Genomic DNA, 19,499 nt, shown 5'->3' on the forward strand with positions numbered 1-19,499 from the left:
CTTACTACCACCGTACAAATAACTACTGCCTCTATTTCTCTCCTTGTCACAGCCCTCATCGACTCCGGGTCAGCAGGGAACTTCATCTCCCAATCCCTCTGTCGTCAACTCCACCTACGTACTGAGGCGTCCTCGCATATATACCAGATACAACCGATAACCCAGTGCACTCGATCTTCGACCCGTATCCATCGACAATGCGAAGACATCCTTCTTCAAGTGGGGTTGTTACATCAAGAGAGGATTCAATTTCTGGTTCTGGAGGGTGCAAATATGGACATCATTCTAGGGCGCCCGTGGCTGGTGAAGCACGATCCCATCATCTCTTGGGGCACAGGAGAGATAAAGAAATGGGGATCTGGATGTACACCTACCTGTTTTCCAAATCTCCCTCTTCAAGGTCGGAACCCCATTTCTTTGTTTACAACATCGGTCGAGAGTCCTCCTGAGAAGCAGTCTATCCACATTCCTAAGGAGTACAGCTCCTTTCATGATGTCTTCTGCCCCAAGAGAGCTTCCCAGCTACCGCCGCATCGGCCATGGGACTGCGCGATCGACCTAGTTCCAGATGCCCAGTTGCCAAGAGGTAGGATCTACCCGCTCTCGCTTCCAGAGAATCAGGCAATGGAAGATTACATAAGGGAGGCTCTGAGTCAGGGGTACATACGTCACTCAAAATCACCAGCCGCCTCAAGCTTCTTCTTTGTGGCCAAGAAGGCCGGAGGGCTGCGTCCCTGCATCGACTACCGGGTCCTAAATAACGGTACAGTAAAATACCGATATCCCCTTCCTCTGGTACCAGCCGCTTTGGAACAGCTCCGAGAAGCTAAAGTCTTCACTAAATTGGACCTCCGCAGCGCGTATAATCTGATAAGAATACGTGAGGGGGACCAATGGAAGACAGCATTCGTGACCCCTACTGGCCACTATGAATATGAGGTCATGCCTTACGGTCTGGTCAACGCCCCCTCCGTATTCCAAAACTTCATTCATGAAGTCCTCCGGGAGTTTCTTCACCACTTTGTAATAGTGTACATAGATGACATCCTCATTTACTCCCGGAGTGAGGCCGAACATCGCCAACACGTTGCGGAGGTCCTACACACATTGAGAGAACATCACCTCTACCTCAAAGCGGAGAAATGCTCATTCCACCAGAAGTCGATTCATTTCTTGGGATACATCATTGACCAAACCGGTATACGTATGGATGGGAAGAAAATTGAGGCTGTTCTATCCTGGTCAGAACCCACTTCCATTAAGGAGCTCCAGAGGTTTCTTGGGTTTGCTAACTTTTATAGACGGTTTATCAAGGACTACAGCAGGATTACATCACCTCTCACTAATCTCCTCAAGGGTAAACCCAAAGGACTGGAGTGGACCAAAGAAGCAGCCGCAGCCTTCCGCCTTCTTAAGAAGGAGTTCACAAGGGCCCCACTCCTGACTCATCCTGACCCAAATCTTCCTTTCGTGGTGGAAGTGGACGCATCCACCACCGGCGTCGGGGCAGTATTATCCCAACATCATGATACACCGCCCCGACTGCATCCCTGTGCCTATTTCTCTCGGAAGTTGAGCCCGGCGGAGCAGAATTACAGCATAGGAGACAGGGAGCTTCTAGCAATCAAGCTAGCCTTGGAGGAGTGGCGTCACTGGTTGGAGGGAGCCAAACATCCGTTCCAGGTGATCACAGATCACAAAAACCTCCAATATATCAAAGAGGCCAAGAGACTATGTCCACGTCAAGCCAGATGGTCACTTTTCTTCTCACGTTTTGATTTCTCCATTTCCTATCGTCCAGGACCCAAGAATCTAAGAGCAGACGCTCTCTCTCGTTTACACGAGCATCACGATCATGAAGAACTCCCAACGAAGATTCTTCCCGAACACATCTCCATTTGTCCGATCACCTGGAACGCTCCTCCAGTCGTTGCCACTCCGGAAGCCCCTGCTCCGCCGGGATGCCCTCCTCATCGGCAGTTCATACCACCTGAACACCGGGTAGATCTGATCCACTCCTTACATACCTCGCTAGGCACTGGACATCCAGGGATCAACAATACTCTCTCGCTAGTATCCCAACGATTCTGGTGGCCAAACATGGCAAGGGATGTGAGGCAATATGTTCAGGGCTGTAAGGACTGTGCCCAATCCAAGAGCCCACGTCATCTACCCGCTGGAAAGCTCCATCCCTTGCCGATTCCGAACCGTCCCTGGTCACACCTAGGAGTGGACTTTATCACTGACCTCCCCTCGTCAGAAGGTAATACCTGTATTCTAGTCATCGTAGATAGATTCTCAAAGTTTGTCAAACTAATCCCTCTGAAAGGTCTTCCCACAGCCTTTGAAACAGCCGACAATATCTTTAATCAAGTCTTCAGGTCATTTGGTATTCCAGAAGATATTGTGTCGGACAGAGGTCCACAGTTCATCTCACGTCTATGGAAAGCCTTCTTCAAGCTCCTAGGTGTGGCCGTCAGCCTCTCTTCTGGATATCATCCCCAAACCAACGGGCAGACAGAGAGGAAGATTCAGGAGGTGGGACGGTTCCTGAGGACCTTCTGCAGTGGTCACCAGAGCTCCTGGAGCCAGTATTTGGGCTGGGCAGAATATGCCCAAAATTCACTGCGGCAACCCTCCACCGGACTCACGCCATTCCAGTGCGTCCTGGGCTTCCAACCACCGCTCTTTCCCTGGGATGGCGAACCATCTGATGTCCCCGCAGTGGATCACTGGTTCCGGGAGAGCGAGAGAGTCTGGGACGAGGCTCATCAACATCTGCAGAGGGCAGTCCGTCGAAGCAAGGTAACCGCCGATAGAAGAAGGTCTGAAGAACCCAGATACACACCCGGACAAAAGGTGTGGCTATCCACCCGGGACATACGCATGCGACTGCCCTCTCGCAAGTTAAGTCCCCGATTTGTTGGTCCCTTCACCATCGTGGAACAGGTTAACCCCGTCACCTACAAACTACAATTACCCTCTCACTACCGTATTCACCCTACATTCCACGTATCACTCCTGAAACCCTATCACGATCCTGTTCTTCCCTCCACAGAGCCTGACCACGAAGAGGAACCCCCTCCTCCACTGCTCCTAGAAGAAGGAGCCGTCTACGCAGTGAAGGAGATCTTGCGTTCCCGACGTCGTGGTGGCCAGTTGGAGTACCTGGTGGACTGGGAAGGGTACGGCCCCGAAGAAAGGACATGGGTTCCCAGAGCTGATATTCTCGATCCTAGTCTCATGGTGGAGTTTCATGAGAGCCACCCTGAGTTCCCAGCGCCTAGAGGCAGAGGGAGACCACCACGGCGTCGGAGGTGTCGGCCCTCAGGAGCGGGCCCTGGGGAGGGGGGGGTACTGTCACGGATTGGTCAGGCTCTCACGATCCCCACTCACGAAGATCACCATCACCTGACTTCTAATGAGCACACAGCTGCATCACATTCACGAGCACCAGATAAAAGCACAGCACTCCAGTCGCTCATTGTCCGGGCTCGTCTCGACGAAAGCGGACAACTGAGCGACCACTCAGCGTAGTCATCCTCAGCTAAAACAAACGCTTTACTTACCTGTTCTCTTTGTATTCCTCCTAGTCTTCCTGGTCCACCCGAATCGTCCTGTCTTCCAGTCCTTCCAAGTCTGTGTCATCCTCTGTCAGCTGTATCTGGTGTGTGCTGTCCATCCTCGTGTATTCCTGTTACCCAGCCACGGAGGAAAAGACCCCAACATCATTCCTGATCCTCCTGGCTATCCTTCATGTGCTCCTTGTTGTCATTTAATAAACACCCTAACGTTTCCTTACCTCTGTCTCCTGTCCGCTTCATAACAGTATAATCTTTAAAGGGTGGGTTTTAGTGTTTCTTACATAACTTTATAGTCATATGAAACCTACTGTATCTGATTTGATACAGAAAGAGCTTAACATGTATGAGTACACCGCTCACAAATCTCTCATTTACATTAATACTTTCTAACGGAAGCTGCACACTATTATATTTGTGCATATATATTAGATTATTCAGTACTAAAGCCAAATCTGGAGCTAATCTAACAAAATAACTTATGATAACGGTCCAAAATGAGTACACTCAAGTTTATACATTAGGGGAAAATGTATTAAATTAAAAAATGAAAAAGGCAAACAAAAAATTCATAAAATTTGGTTGAAATTTTGTAGTTTTGAATTTTTTCCCAATATTGTGCATGCATTTAAATGGGTTATCTTTCTATTTCTAAACATGTTCGCTGACTAGAATGTTATTTTAATAAATATATCCATTTAATACATCTTTTTTGTTCAATTGCAACAAAATATATGCCCAACATTGACTGCAAAATGGATAAAAATATTCATTTTCAATATGGGGTGTACGCATATATGTTGAGCACTCTACATTTCTAAGGCCTCTAAATGAACAACAAAGGCTTGGTTATTATGTTTACAAGGTTCATTGAAAAAGTGTATTAATGATGTTTTAGCCTTAATTATTAGCTTGTTCTAGTCAATAGACTTGAATATCTCTTAATAAGCACCATATTTAATGTGGATTTCACTTTCACTTTAGAATAAGGGGTCAAATTGCATTTATTAGTACTGTATTAATGATGTTTTAGTTTTAATTATTAGCTTGTTCTAATCAATACACTTGAATATCTCTTAATAAGAGCCATAATTAATGTGGATTTCACTTTCACTTTAGAAAAAGGGGTCAAATTGCCTTTATTAGTACTGTATTAATGATGTTTTAGCCTTAATTATTGGCTTGTTCTAGTCAATAGACTTGAATATCTCTTAATAAGCACCATAATTAATGTGGATTTCACTTTCACTTTAGAATAAGGGGTCAAATTGCCCTAATTAGTACTGCATTAATGACAAAATGAAAATTTACTGAAAGTTAATTCTACTCATTTGAAAAGAGTTTTAAAAAAGTCTTGAAGGTAATGAGTTAATTAAATAACTCATCACTTCAACAAATGGAGTAAGTTCACAGTTCTCAAATGGTTTGTTGCAATCGGTTTCTTCAAACGGTTTGAGTTGCCTTAACTTATAGGGTTTTACAGTACTCAGTTGGTTTGAGTTCTCTTCATCTATTGGGTTTACTGTGCTCAAATTGCTTAGTTTACTCAAATGGATTAAGTTCACAGTACTCATTAGGGTTAGTTTTTTAACTTAAATGGTTTGTTGCAATCAGTTTCCTCAAATGGTTTGAGTTACCTTAACGTTTTGGGTTTCACAGTGTAGTTTGAAATAATAATATAATGTATAAAAAATAATATATATAATAATGATATATATAGAAATAATATGTAGAAAAATAAATATGTAAAATAACACAATGTAATAAACCCAACCAAGACAATATATCACTTTAAACTATTAAAAATGTTCATAAAAGCCCCTTTTCATACTTTTTAGGGTAAAAAGTTGTTGGACGAAAGATCAAGGCCCTATAAAACGATTCAAAAGCATAAATAAACTATGAAAAACTATGCTAATTTACATTTTTTACAGTGTATGATTATTTATTACAGCATTTTTTTAACATAAAATGTCAAATGCTTAATACACTCTAAAAATGCTGGGTTATTTCAATGCAAATTGGGTAAAACAATTCGGTTAAACTTGCTCCGATTGACTTTTATTCTGCGATGTGTTTCTCTTTTTTTTCTGATTGTTTCAGAACTTTCGATTCAGTCACCTATGGGATAAATGACTAGCAATAATATATGGCAAACAATGGTCAACTGCTTGGTCAACAAACAAGTGTGTTTACAAATTTACATAAAAAATAGAATGATATAATAAGAAAATATCAGTTTGCAACATCAAGCAGCATAAAGCACAATTTTCAACGTCTAAAACTCAATGGAAGTGAATGAGAGTGGAAGTCTTGAGCCAAAAAGATTCCAATGGCTGTGCCCTCATTTTATTTTCAAAATGAACCCAGTGGTTGGGTTTCTCCATATTGTACCCAAAATTGTGTTGAAATAACCCCGCATTTATTTGAGAGTACAGAAAGCCTGGCTATAAGAGTGGATGGATGGTGAGATGGACAGATGAATGGATGGATGGGGGTGGAGCTGTGTCCGAGTCTCAGCTGGCACTAGAGCTATAAATTAGCTATAAATTAGCTTTGACCAATGAGGTGTTACTCTTCATTCTGGCCGTGTCCATCTGCAGTCTGTCTCAAAACACTCAGTCACATTTCACTGGAGCTCATATGTGTTAATCTGAGCAGGAAAGCACAGTTAAATGCCAATCACAGCATATTAATACCAGCCTTCAGTTAACAGAGCAACACTAGACTCAGGCTTAGTTTAAGTTTGTGTTTAGATTCTTCGTAAATGAATGCTGCATTAAAGGGACATTCATTCATTTTCTTTTCAGCTTAGTCCCTTATTTATCAGGGGATGCCCCTTCGTCAACTATTCCAGCATATGTTTTACACAGCGGATGCCCTTCCAGTTGCAACCCAGTACTGGAAAACACCCATACACTCTCATTCACACACATACACTACGACCAATTTAGTGAACCCAATTCACCTATAGCGCATGTGTTTGGACTGTGGGGGAAACCGGAGCAGCCAGAGGAAACCCACACCAACACAGGGAGAACATGCAAACTCCACATAGAAACACCAACTGGCCAAGCCAGGACTCAGCAACCTTCTTGTTGTGAGGCAACAGTGCTAACCACTGAGCCACCATGCCGCCCCATTCCTCTACATGTATGGATATAAAGTGAAACAACATGTCATGTCTCGCAGACATAATCATAAATATGAACACACCACTGGATCTATGTATAAGCTACTTTAAACCTATACATAACTAACATACTGGAGCGGTGATCTAACTATACATATACTATAAAATGCGTTAATTCCTTCAACAAAACTGTATGGAGGGAAGGCGTAACTCACATGTTGGTGTTGGCAGTGGAGGTCAACCATTCTCCAGCTAAACCGATGATGTCTAGTCCTGAAGACAGCTGGTTAAAAAACCTTGGGTGACCTGCATTTGGAGAAAAATAAAGGAGGAAATCAAATAAGACTCTTATCATAAACTAATTCTCGTAAAACATTTACTGTAAAAAAAATTGACTCAACTCAAAAATGTAAGATAACTCGCTGTACAGTTTTTTTTTGAGTTGACTCAACAATTATTGCAATTGACTTGATTTAAGTGGACTCAAAAAGCTCTACAGCAAGTTACCATACTCTTTTCGTATCGTGATACAGAGAAAGAATATTAAATGAGAAAAGAGTGGGCGTGGCTTGTTTTTTCTTCTGCGAGCTGATTGGATGTAGTAAAGTAGGCATTTCATTCAGAAAGATTGGGAAAAGGGTTTGGGGAGAGTTATTACAACCTAACAGACTCCTCCTGCTCACCATTTCTGTTTGTTGTCATAGCTTTTACAGGTGGAGGGGCGTGGTTAAGTATGTTAGCCACACCCAATACCTCAAACAGAATTTAACTGAAAACACCTCGCCAGTTTGCCGACAAATTCGTGAGAAAATGATTGACATGTTTAAAAACAATGTTCCTCAAAGAAAGATAGGAAGACATTTGGATATTTCACCTTCAACAGTGCAGAACATCATTAAAAGATTCAAGGAATCTGGAGGAATTTCAGCGTTTAAAGGACAAGGGTGTCAGCCTAACCTGAACTACCGTGGTCTCCGATCCCTCAGGGGGCGCTGCATCAAGAATTCTCATTCATCTATAAACGATATCACCACATGGGCTCAGGACTACTTTGGCAAACCTTTGTCAAGTACTACAATAGGTAGAAACATCCACACATGCCAGTGGAAACTGTACTGTACCAAAAGGAAGCCCTGTGTTAACAGTGTCCAGAAGCGCCGTTGACTTCTCTGGGCTCTGAGGCATCTGGGATAAACCATCACATGGTGGAACTGTGTACGGTGGTCAGATGAATCAGTATTTTTGGGAAGAGTTACTACAACGTGAAAGACTCCTCCTCACTTTTTGTTTTGTTGTCAAAACGGATACTTGGGGGTGGGGGGGGGGGGGCATGGTTAAGTATACTAGTATTGCCTCAGACAGACCTAATCTGGGAATTTTAACTAAAACAGGAAGTGCATTTTGAGATTTAATTTCTTTCTTAATAACATGCGCTGATGAATTGTTCACTACAAAACTAGCAATGTGGGCTAACAAAATCAACATGGTTAGTTTTGATTTAATTTGTACCTTAAGTTGTCAACTTTATTTTTTTTTACAGTGCGAATGGACTTCATCATCACCTGTCCGGACCCCGTATTTCAGAGTGTCCCTGCAGTCCACCAGAATCTGCTCCAGACTCTCGGGTTGGTCACACAGCTCCAGGTTGAAGCCCTCCATGCCCTCCAACAGCTGGTGTGGATGGTGGAAGTCCAGCACTTTGGTGGATCTGTCGAAGGTCTTGCGCACATAGTTTGTGAGGATCTCCACCACGTCCAGCAGGAACTGCATGGTGTACTCCTCGCCATTTTTAGCAGGAAGCAGATCTGTGAGCATGAGGTTTTCTCAGTCAATCACTTTAAAACATTATGTCTGCTGTTTGTTCAAGCTACTTATTCCACATGAGCTGAAACAACGTAATTATTGAGTTTTTTGGGGGACAACTTACACTGTAAACCCTGCTGTTGTCATTACTAAAGATGTCATTCATTCCTTTTCTTTTTGGCTTATTCCCTTTATTAATCTGGGGTCGCCACAGCGGAATGAACCGCCAACTTTTCCAGCATATGTTTTAAGCAGCGGATGCCCTTCCAGCCGCAACCCATCACTGGGAAACACCCACACGCTCATACACACTATGGTCAATTTTAGCATACCCAATTCACCTGTAGCACATGTATTTGGACTTGTGGGAGAAACCGGAGCACAGTGTTGGGCAGTAGCGTCGTTACAAATAGTGACGCTACTAGCTTAACTACATTTCTCAGTAGCGTGGTGGTAGCGTCGTTACTTTCTAAATCAAATAGCTTTTCAGTAGCGAAGCTATTTTATCTGTCAAATAGCGCAGTAGCGTCCACACAAGCTACATTTACTGATCGCGGATCAATAAGTGACGGCACAGACATTCACGGAGCTGTGAGGCCGGTGTCTAGCTGATGAAAGTAAATCCATATGATGGCGAGAATGACAAGTTCTTCTTCCTCCTGTTTTACGGTGTTCGACAACAAAGTTTTTGGTGCGTTACTGCCACCTCTGGTGAAACTTGCTCGATGGAAAGATGACTGAGGTAGAGGAGTATATATATATATATATATATATATATATATATATATATATATATATATATATATATATATATATATATATATATATATATATAGATTAAATCAAAGATTCAATTATTGCATCGTAATATGTACTTCTTGATATATATATATACTAAAATGCTTTTTCCAAAATATTTCCCTTTACTATACATTACTAGAGTATTTTAAAAACACCAGGTTTTATTGGATTTTTTGTTTTAGCTGTTATATACTATAATGTGTTTCTGTTTACTACAGTGTATTATTCACAGTAAATAACTGAATTGAACTATTATGCCTCATGTTTCATTGACAGATTTATTGATCACTAAGATATGATTGACTTGGATTTAAGTTGCTTCGATTTAAAACTGAAAATTGTAAAAATGGCTTAGATGTAGCTAAGCTACTTTTGCTATGTAGCTTTTAGCTTAGCTTGCTACAATTCCCAGGGTGTAGCTTTTAGTGTAGTTAAGCTACTATTTAAGTAGAGTAGCTAATAGTTTAGCTTACTACATTTTTCAAGTAGCTTGCCAAACACTGCCGGAGCACCCGGAGGAAATGCACAGGAACAACATGCAAACTCCACACAGAAATGCCAACTGACCCAGCTGAGGCTCGAACCAGCAACCTACCTGCTGTGAAGCGAACATGCTACCCACTGCGCCACCATGTCACCCTAAAGATATTAAGTTAATATAATTTGACTTTACTTAAAATACCAAGTTTTGTCATCAAACCATAAACAGGTGTGTTTCACTTACTCATAAAGCAGCAAATAACTTTTAATTAATATTTTAAGTTCCCTGAACTTAACATTTTAATTTCTTTAAACAATTCATCATGTCTCTGTTTAAAATGATTGATTGCGCTTGAAATTCATCCTTGACAGCCCCAGTGGTTGGTCGATATATGTTATATGACACAAGCTGGTCATTTTGCTTATGATGCTGAATTTTGCTGAAGCCCAGAAGGACAGAGGCACTACCTGAACCTACTGTATCTGACAAAAGTGTAAAGTTAAATTAGTAAGTAGATATTCATATGCTTATATTTATTTTTCTTAATTGATATACACGCAGGGGCAACGCTGTGGCACAGTGGGTAGCGATGTTGCCTCACGGCAAGAAGGTCGCTGGTTCAAGTCCCAGCTGTGCTAGTTGGTGTTTCTGTGTGGAGTTTGCATGTTCTCCCTGTGTTGGCGTGGGTTTGGTCCGGTTTCCCCCACAAGTGCAAACATATGCGCTATAGGTGAATTTTTGTCTGGCAGAAAGATAATTAAGTAATAATTAGGCAGAAACCTAATTATGTTTAATACAGGCAAGACTAATGATCAGTATCAGTAAGTGAACAAATATTTTGTATAAATTCAGTGTGTGAATGAAAAATCTCACCCATTTCACATAAACTATTAAAGAATAATAAAATAAAAACAATAATAAGTTTGTTCATCCAGATGTAACACAATCAGCTTTAGGCTACTGCTTAAAACATGGATTTAAATTTTCTAACCTTTCTTTTTTATTTACTTTAAAGCACAATTAATTACTTATTAAACACATACAGCTGAAGTCAGAATTATTAGCCCCCCTTTTAATTTATTTTTCTTTTTTAAATATTTCCCAAATGATGTTAAACAGAGAATGGAAATTTTCACAGTATGTCCGATAATATTTTTTCTTCTGGAGAAAGTCTTATTTGTTTTATTTCGGCTAGAATAAAAGCAGTTTTTAATTTTTAAACACCATTTTTAGGTCAAATTATTAGCCCCTTTAAGCTATTTTTTATTTCCAACAGAACAAATTAATTATACAATAACTTGCCTAATTACCCTAACCTGCCTAGTTAACCTAATTAAACTAGTTAAGCCTTTAAATGTCAATTTAAGCTGTACAGAAGTGTCTTGAAAAGTATCTAGTTAAATATTATTTAATGTCGTCATGGCGAAGATAAAATAAATGATTAGAAATGAGTTATTAAAACTATTATGATTTAAAAAATTGTAGAAAAAAATCTCTCAGTAAAACAGACAGTGGGGGAAAAAACCTTGGGATCGGGAAAGATGGGCTAATAATTCAGAGGGGCTAATAATTCTGACTTCAAATACCCTCAAAATGTTTTCTTTTTCACAGCTTGATCAAAGTGCTTAAGATTTTTTTGGGACAACTTATTTGTTTTATGTTCAATCCTCTTAAGATAGTATAAAAACAATTGAGTAAACTTAATCGATTTGTGTTTGGACAACATGAATGAATTGTGTGGAAGCTTTCATTTTTTGCAGTAGCACCCTACGATATTCTAAATTATTTCTATATTATATGTTTACAATGTTAACTTTTTTAAGTGATCAGAAGATTTATTTTAGAGAAGAACAGAAACAGTTGTCTATATCAAGCATCTGCTGTAAATCATTACTCACCTCTTGCATACAGATTGGAGAAGTCCGTCTCTGTGCGTCTGAAGCGGGAGTCTCGCTCGTTGTCCCGGGTTAAAATACTCCTGGGCTGCTGGTCGTTAAACAACCCGACAATTCGACCCTTGTCGTCAACATTATTGTTCTTCTGCAAAAACCCTAAATCATTACACAGAGAAGCGGGCGAAAATGAGCCACCCTTTCCGAACATCGCAGCTAATAATGGAGCACTGTCTGAATAGTCTGTGAACTTCTCTCTTCAGGGCAGTGGAGATGTTATACAGTCCGACCCGTGTGTGTTTTTATGACACAGGTTATCTGGGGGAGGTCGTCGCTGATGACATCAGAGTTACAGTGATTTAGGAGGACTGTAAATGCCCACTGAACCTTCATCATCATCACCTCAGGAGAGCCGGACGTGAGCACTTGCTCGATGCTAATGCTATGCCGTAGTCTAATGTTTAATATCTTATAGCGTTTATTTTTGTAGATTGCTACAGCGCGTTAGTTTTAAAACAACAATAAAAGATAGATGAGGAAAATCTTCCCGCCTGGACGACACCGAAGATTATTCTATTCTATTCTATTCTATTCTATTCTATTCTATTCTATTCTATTCTACGCTAAACTCGGCAGTAGTCTATTTTCACTTACTTACTTTCCTTTGGCTTATTAGTCCTTGATTTAGCAGGTGTCACCACAGTGAAATGAACCACCAATTACTCTGGCATATGTTTTAATCGCCCTTCCAGCCATATCTATTCTATTCTATTTTATTCTATTCTATTCTATTCTATTCTATGCTAAAGCAGTAGTCTATTCCCAATTACTCACTTTCCTGTGGTTTATTAGTCCTTGATTTATCAGGTGTCGCCACAGCGGATGAACCGCTACTTTTTCTGGCATATGTTTTATGCTGTGGATAGCTGTATCTATTCTATTCTATTCTATTCTATTCTATTCTATTCTATTCTATTCATGTTCTATTTTATTCTAAGCTAAACTTGGCGGTAGTTTATTCTCACTCATTAACTTTCCTTTGGCTTATTGGTCTTTGATTTATTAGGAGTCGCCACAATGGAATAAACTGTCAATTTTTCTGGCATACGCTTTATGCTGTGGATAGCCGCATCTATTCTATTCTATTCTATTCTATTCTATTCTATTCTATTCTATTCTATTCTATTCTATTCTAGCATGTTATATTTTATTTTATTCTAAGCTAAACTCTGCAATAGTCTATTCTTACTCACTCACTTTCCTTTGGCTTATTAGTCTTTAGCAGGTGTTGCCACAGTAGAATGACCCATCAAATACTCTGGTATGTTTTATGGCCATTCCAGGCACATCTATTCTATTCTATTCTATTCTATTCTATTCTATTCTATTCTATTCTATTCTATTCTGCTCTGTTTTATTCTATGCTAAACTTGGCATTAGTCTAGTCTTAATCACTCACTTTCCTTTGGCTTATTAATTCTTGATTTATTAGCTGTCGTCACAACGGAATGAACCACCAATTTTCTGGTATCTGTTTTATGCTGTGGATAGCCGCATCTATTCTATTCTATTCTATTCTATTCTATTCTATTCTATTCTATTCTATTCTATTCTATTCTATTCTATGCTAAACTTGGCAGTAGTCTATTCCCAATTACTCACATTCCTTTGGCTTATTAGTCCTTGATATATCAGGTGTCGTCACAGCGGAATGAACTGCTAATTTTTTAGCATACGTTTTATACTGTGGATGCCTTTATCCGTGTCTATTCTATTCTATTCTATTCTATTCTATTCTATTCTATTCTATTCTATGCTAAAGCTGTAGTCTATTTCCAATCACTCACTTTCCTTTGGCTTATTAGTCCTTGATTTTTCAGGTGTCACCACAGCGGAATGAACTGCCAACTACTCTTACATATGTTTTATGGCCCTTCCAGCCACATCTATTCTATTCTATTCTATTCTATTCTATTCTATTCTATTCTGGCATGTTCTATTCTGCTCTATTCTATGCTAAAGCAGTAGTCTAATCCCAGTCACTCACTTTCCTCTGGTTTATTTGTCCTTAAATAAGCATGTGTCGCCACAGCGGAATGAACCGCCAATTACCCTGGAAAATGTGTTATTCGGGGGATGCTCTTCAAGCCGCATCTAATCTATTTTATTCTACTCTATTCTATTCTATTCTATTCTACTCTAATCTGCCGTTTCCTTATTGTCCTCCTCTTCATCTTCTTTAAATTCATATGGGATCATTGAAGCGATGCTCTCCTCTTTCCACGGAAGACACATTTCAAATGTCAAGTGAACCTTTTTTGAAATATAACCCTTTTTTCCCATTGGTAAAACGCATTGTCATTTTATAGTCAGTCTTATTTATATTTTGCCAATTTATATTTGCGTTCATCTGTGCTATCTAATGAAAGCAACACAACCATAAACCGATTTAGCACGACTCGCTAATTCATCACGGAGGACCATTTATTTGGAGAGCGGCTCTTATCAGTAAAGCGTTATGTAAAGGCGACTTGTGTTATCTCGGCAAAACAGAGGCCTGACTGACGGATTGTCATTTAATAGATTTCCATTGAGCACAAATTCTCCTGGGACGCATACAGATTTATCTGCTCACCTCTTTACCTGATGGTAACTGCTACACAGGACAATCATAAAGCTATTCTTTATTTTATCTACAGTAAACTCAAATACTCTAACCTTTTCTATTGGATTTTATTTTTAAATCAAACAACTAGTTAATGCAGGATTCAGCAAATTCTCTGAATGTGTGTCCCCCCCCCCCCCTTTTCGGTGTGTTGTTTAATGCACTTCATCATTTCAGCACGAGTCAACTCCTTTTAAATCTGTCGTAAAAAAGAAACGCATTTTCAGCCCCCTGTTCTATTCATGGGTGAATAATAGAGGTAATTGCCATGAAGCGCTTGACTGCCAACTGGTGCCTATCTTAAACCACCAGAAGGGGGCGCTACAGGATACATATGCTCATTATAAAACAATTAATATTGAACACAACAGTTTTAATACATTTTTAAAAATACTTAAAAAAATATTTCAAGCTTAATTAACATCTTATTTACTTAAAGGGGGAGTTCATCCAAAAATAAACATTCTGTCATCATTTACTAACCCATTCAAACCTTTATGAGTTTCCCAATAATCATCGACGTCTAAAAGATGTCTAATAGACGTCTATAAGTAGCTAAAACAAGGATAAATAGGCTATCAGTGAAAATATACATATAAGCCCTATAAGAAAAGCCCAAATATAGACAACCTAGCTAACACACGAAGTAACAGTTACGTAATATATTGGTAATTTAGTAATTTCATGATGCAACGTCTTTAGCCGGTCGTTTCATCAAATACACAGTAACAAATAATTACACGTGTCTTTAGTCTAATTTTGGTCTATTCTTAATTAGAACTGTATTATATATTTCACTGACAGCCCAAATTTAGCCCCGTTTTAGCCAAGGTATCAATGCTAGACGTCTATTATGTCTATTGAACACAAAAATTTATTGGTGGCATATTTTTTTCTTTCAAAAACAAAAGATGATATGAAGAGTTCAGATGCAAAACCTCTAAAATTTCTCCTAAAGCGCACATTTTTCTCAAGCTCCTGTGTGTATGTTTAGTAAATCGACTTTTATAGCAAATAATATGTTTTTGCATTGCCTTTAAAGTGAAATAACCGAACACAAACATAGGATCCTGAGAAAAATGCTCATTTTAGAACAACATTTCAGATTGTGTTAGGGTTTTTGCATGTGAACGCTTCTTATATTCTTTTGTTTTTGAAAAGTATCCCGCCAATCTTTTTTTGTGTTTAATAGACATCTAGTAGACGACTAGCATGGATGTCCTTGCTAAAACGAGGCTAAATGTGGGCTGTTATTAAAATATGACAAGTGTCTAGCTATGAATAGACCAAAATTGGACTAATTATACTAATAAAGACACGTGCGTTTATTTATACCTGAGTATTTGACGAAAGTTTCGACATTTCCTACTAAAGAAGTCAATGGTTACATGCTATTAACTTTATTCCTTAATGTTCAACCGAAGAAACTCATACAAAATTTGGAATCACTTGAGGGTGCACACATTTTTATTTATTTATTTATTTATTTATTTATTCATTTATTCATTTATTTATTTATTTTTGGTGAACTATCCCTTTGTTTATAGAGGCGTCAACTCACCACATATCTTCATTCCAAGTTTCCTTGTACATCCATGAGCGACTCCACTCCAGTCGTAGTCTACAGGGAGAAAACGACCAAAGTGATCTTGGCAAATAAAACCACAATTATATGGTCTCCGCCTACATCCACAAAAGCGGTACAATTGAAGCGCTCTTCCTAAGTGCACCCAAGCGGTAAATGCGCCATCCTTTATGCTGCTAATATGAAATGAATGTAAGCGTCACTGTGGGCCACATGAGGTCATTCGGTGCCACCCCTGCGGCCCAAACCCTCAGCGGCGCTATTATACGCGTTCAGCACCATTTACCAGCTCATTATCTCTGTCGGGCCAGACCTCAGCCCAGCTTCAGCAACCCCTGCCATTCATTCTTCTCCAAGAAAATGACTTCTCCCGTTTATCCGAGGTGCATTAAATCCTTTCGCATCACAGCTGTAGCCTAATTCTGATTTACGTTTAGTAGACTGTGTGATGTAAATTGATAATTGCTTAAAATACAGCCAAATGCGGCATTAAGTCATGCAATTAATAGCTGTTTGAAATATGATGGGATTATTTCTAAATTTGATTTGCACAAATGTTTATATATATCTGTTCAAAGCAAAATTGAAAGAAAAGATATTATATAATATAGATATAATTTTTAATGAATAAAATATAATTAATTACAGTTTATTTTGCTTTTAACGGCGATAAAATGTCATATTAAAAAGGTGAAACATAAAATAAATTAAAAAGCAGGCTGTTATATCTATAATCTGCTAATGAATACATGCATTAAAAAGAATACAGTGATGGTGAAGGAGAGCTTATTTGCCCTGCAGATATACACAACGTCGCAATATGCCGTGACTAATTTCGGAAAAGCATGTTTCTGTTCCGCTTATGATAAAATTAATAAACAGAGCTGCGTGTCTCCCAATCAGAAAGAAGGACAGTGAAGCGAGCAGAGAGCCATTAGAGGCTGTTTAGAGTGCCTACAATTATAGCTACACTTAATAGGCTATAATTGCACATTTCTACAGACAGGCCTTTTTTATTTAAAACGAGACGGCAAATACATGAATATGCGACAATATATAATAGGTTAAATAAATAGCTTAAATAATACAGAAAAAAACTATTAAATAAAACAGATGACGATACTAATAATAAATAAGAACAACAATAATATAAAAATATAAACATATTAAAGTATAATAGTAATGAATACAATAAGTAATAACAGTAATAAATAGGCTAGCAACGATACTTCATTTCCCAGTGCTGGGTTACGGAAGAAAGGGCTTCCACTTTGTAAAAAAAAAAACACATGCTAGAGTAGTTGGTGGTTCATTCCGCTGTGGCGACCACTGATAAATAGCAGACTAAGCCAAAGGAAAATGTATGAATGAATATTAACAATAAGAAATAAGAACAACAATGATATAAAATATAAACATAATAAAATAGTAATGAATAAAATAAATAATAACAATAATAAATAGGCTAACAACAATATTTAATTTCACAGTGTTGGGATGTGGTTGGAAGGGCATCTGCTGTGCTAAAAAAACATGTCAGAGTAGATGTCGGTTCATTCCACAGTGGCGATCATTGATAAATAGGGGACTAAGCCGAAGGAAAATGAATGAATGCATATAAACAAAAAGAAATATGAACAACAACAATAATAAAATGTATATATAAACATGTTAAAGCATAATAGTAATGAATAAAACTAATAATAACATTAATTAATTGGCTAACAACATTTAATTTCACAGGATGCTGTGTTAAAAACATATGCCAGAATAGTTGGCGGATCCTTCCGCTGTGGCGACCACTGATAAATCAGTAAATAAGCCCAAGGAAAATGAGTAGATGTATAAAATTTTAAAGCTATAATAGATATCAAATAAGTCTATATGCTAATAATTTAAATATTAATCGTAAATATGCTAATAGTAGCCTAATAATGAAAACATTTTAATTATCCTAATCTCGCGTGACAGCGTTTCCTGTTTACCGTGCATCTAGCAAGACAAAAAATGACCTGAAAACATATATAAAGACAGATCAGAGGCGGCTGCTCGTCCGTCTTCACTAATTGCCAGTGAGCAGGTGTGTTTAAAGGCCAAAATCATCACCTCTGCTCGCGGGATTTGCTGCTGTTGCTGCGGTGATTTGTTGGTCCTGAACGGCGCCGTTTTCCCGCCTCACCGACAAGATTAACGACGCCGGCCACAAAGCAAATAGCCGGAGTGAAATAGCGGTTTATCGGTGATGGACCTACTTGAGGAAGGTGGCTGTAAATTTGTCGAGTTGGGATCCGGAACGCCGCCAGAAGAGGAGGAGGAGGAGGAGGGTGCAGACGCCGCCATCACCTCCAGTGTTTGAGTCCTCAATCCAGAAAGCGCGCAGTCTGTCACTTACAGAGAAAACTGCTCCTGTTTTAGCAGACGACAATATTCAGGATGGCTGAGGGGGAGAGACAGGGGAGGTTCAGCATGAAGACATGGTTGCAATAGCTATTTAAAAATCATATTATTCAGACTGTAATGTAGGCTAGTCTATGCTAAAGACATGTATGGTTTATAGTATGTTAGTTAGCTAGTTTAATTTTTAAGAAGCATATTATTAAGACTGTAAATGTGTTGATTAACTATTTCATTTTAAAAAAAAAATCATGCTATTTATACTGTAAAATAGGCTAGCTGAAGACCTGCATGTTAATGTAAAGGCATGGGTCAGTAAAAGATTCTGACGGTATGAAAAAATATCACGGTTTCACGGTATTGTGATTACTGCTCTAATATATATATATATATATATATATATATATATATATATATATATATATATATATATATATATATATATATATATATATTTAAATGTCTGGGTAAAAAACTAAAACTTTTTTCCTCTTTAAACACATATTTTACTTTGAGAAATTAGCTATTTCATTAATGATAATAATAAATCATAATATTTTGATTATAAAGTAGGCTAGACTATGCTGAGGACATGCATGGGTAATGGTCTGCTAATTAGCCATTTCATTAAAAATCTATATTATTTTGACTATAAAGTAGGCTAATTAATTTATGCTGAGCTCTATATATTTCTCGTTTTGGGGGTTTGTAAGATCAGAAAAAACTCTTTTGGTGGGGAATTAAGAATATAAGATTAGAGCAAAGCAGCACCCTGAAAAAAACCCTCAATAAATATCAGCAAAAATTGATATTTTAAGTCAATGTGATTTAAATTAAAACCTTTTCTGATCTGTCTACAGATTTGTCTACAACATTTCCGAATTTAACACTGATGGCGATGACAATAAAATGGTCAATAATAATAATAACAATTTTCCCAGTGCTGGGTTGCGGCTGGAAAGGCATCCGCTGCGTAAAACATATGCCAGAGTAGTTGTCGGTTCATTCCGTGGTGTCCACCACTAATAAATCAGGGACTACGCCGAATGAATGAATGATTAATAATAGTAAAAGCCTAATAGGAACTTCCACACATAAAATAAGCCAGTTAAGACAAAGATCAGTCGGATACACATCAAATGTTTTTACGACGTCTGCATTAAA

At 38.6% G+C, this 19,499-nt stretch overlaps 1 protein-coding gene across 1 annotated transcript in view; it reads right to left on the reverse strand.

Moving 5' to 3' along the window:
* The window catches only part of gad1a (glutamate decarboxylase 1a), a 44,410-nt gene that overhangs the window by 24,271 nt on the left and 640 nt on the right, over window positions 1-19,499 (reverse strand). The window contains exons 2-6 of the mRNA XM_056465325.1: window positions 18,194-18,378; window positions 15,918-15,977; window positions 11,698-11,850; window positions 8,277-8,519; window positions 6,930-7,020 (exon numbers count right to left, since the gene is read on the reverse strand). Coding sequence (XP_056321300.1) covers window positions 6,930-7,020; window positions 8,277-8,519; window positions 11,698-11,850; window positions 15,918-15,977; window positions 18,194-18,281 — 635 coding nt within the window. The 5' untranslated portion in view covers window positions 18,282-18,378. The remainder of the gene's footprint in view (window positions 1-6,929; window positions 7,021-8,276; window positions 8,520-11,697; window positions 11,851-15,917; window positions 15,978-18,193; window positions 18,379-19,499) is intronic.

This window comes from Danio aesculapii, chromosome 9 (assembly GCF_903798145.1).
Source record: "Danio aesculapii chromosome 9, fDanAes4.1, whole genome shotgun sequence".
Lineage (NCBI taxonomy): Eukaryota > Metazoa > Chordata > Actinopteri > Cypriniformes > Danionidae > Danio > Danio aesculapii.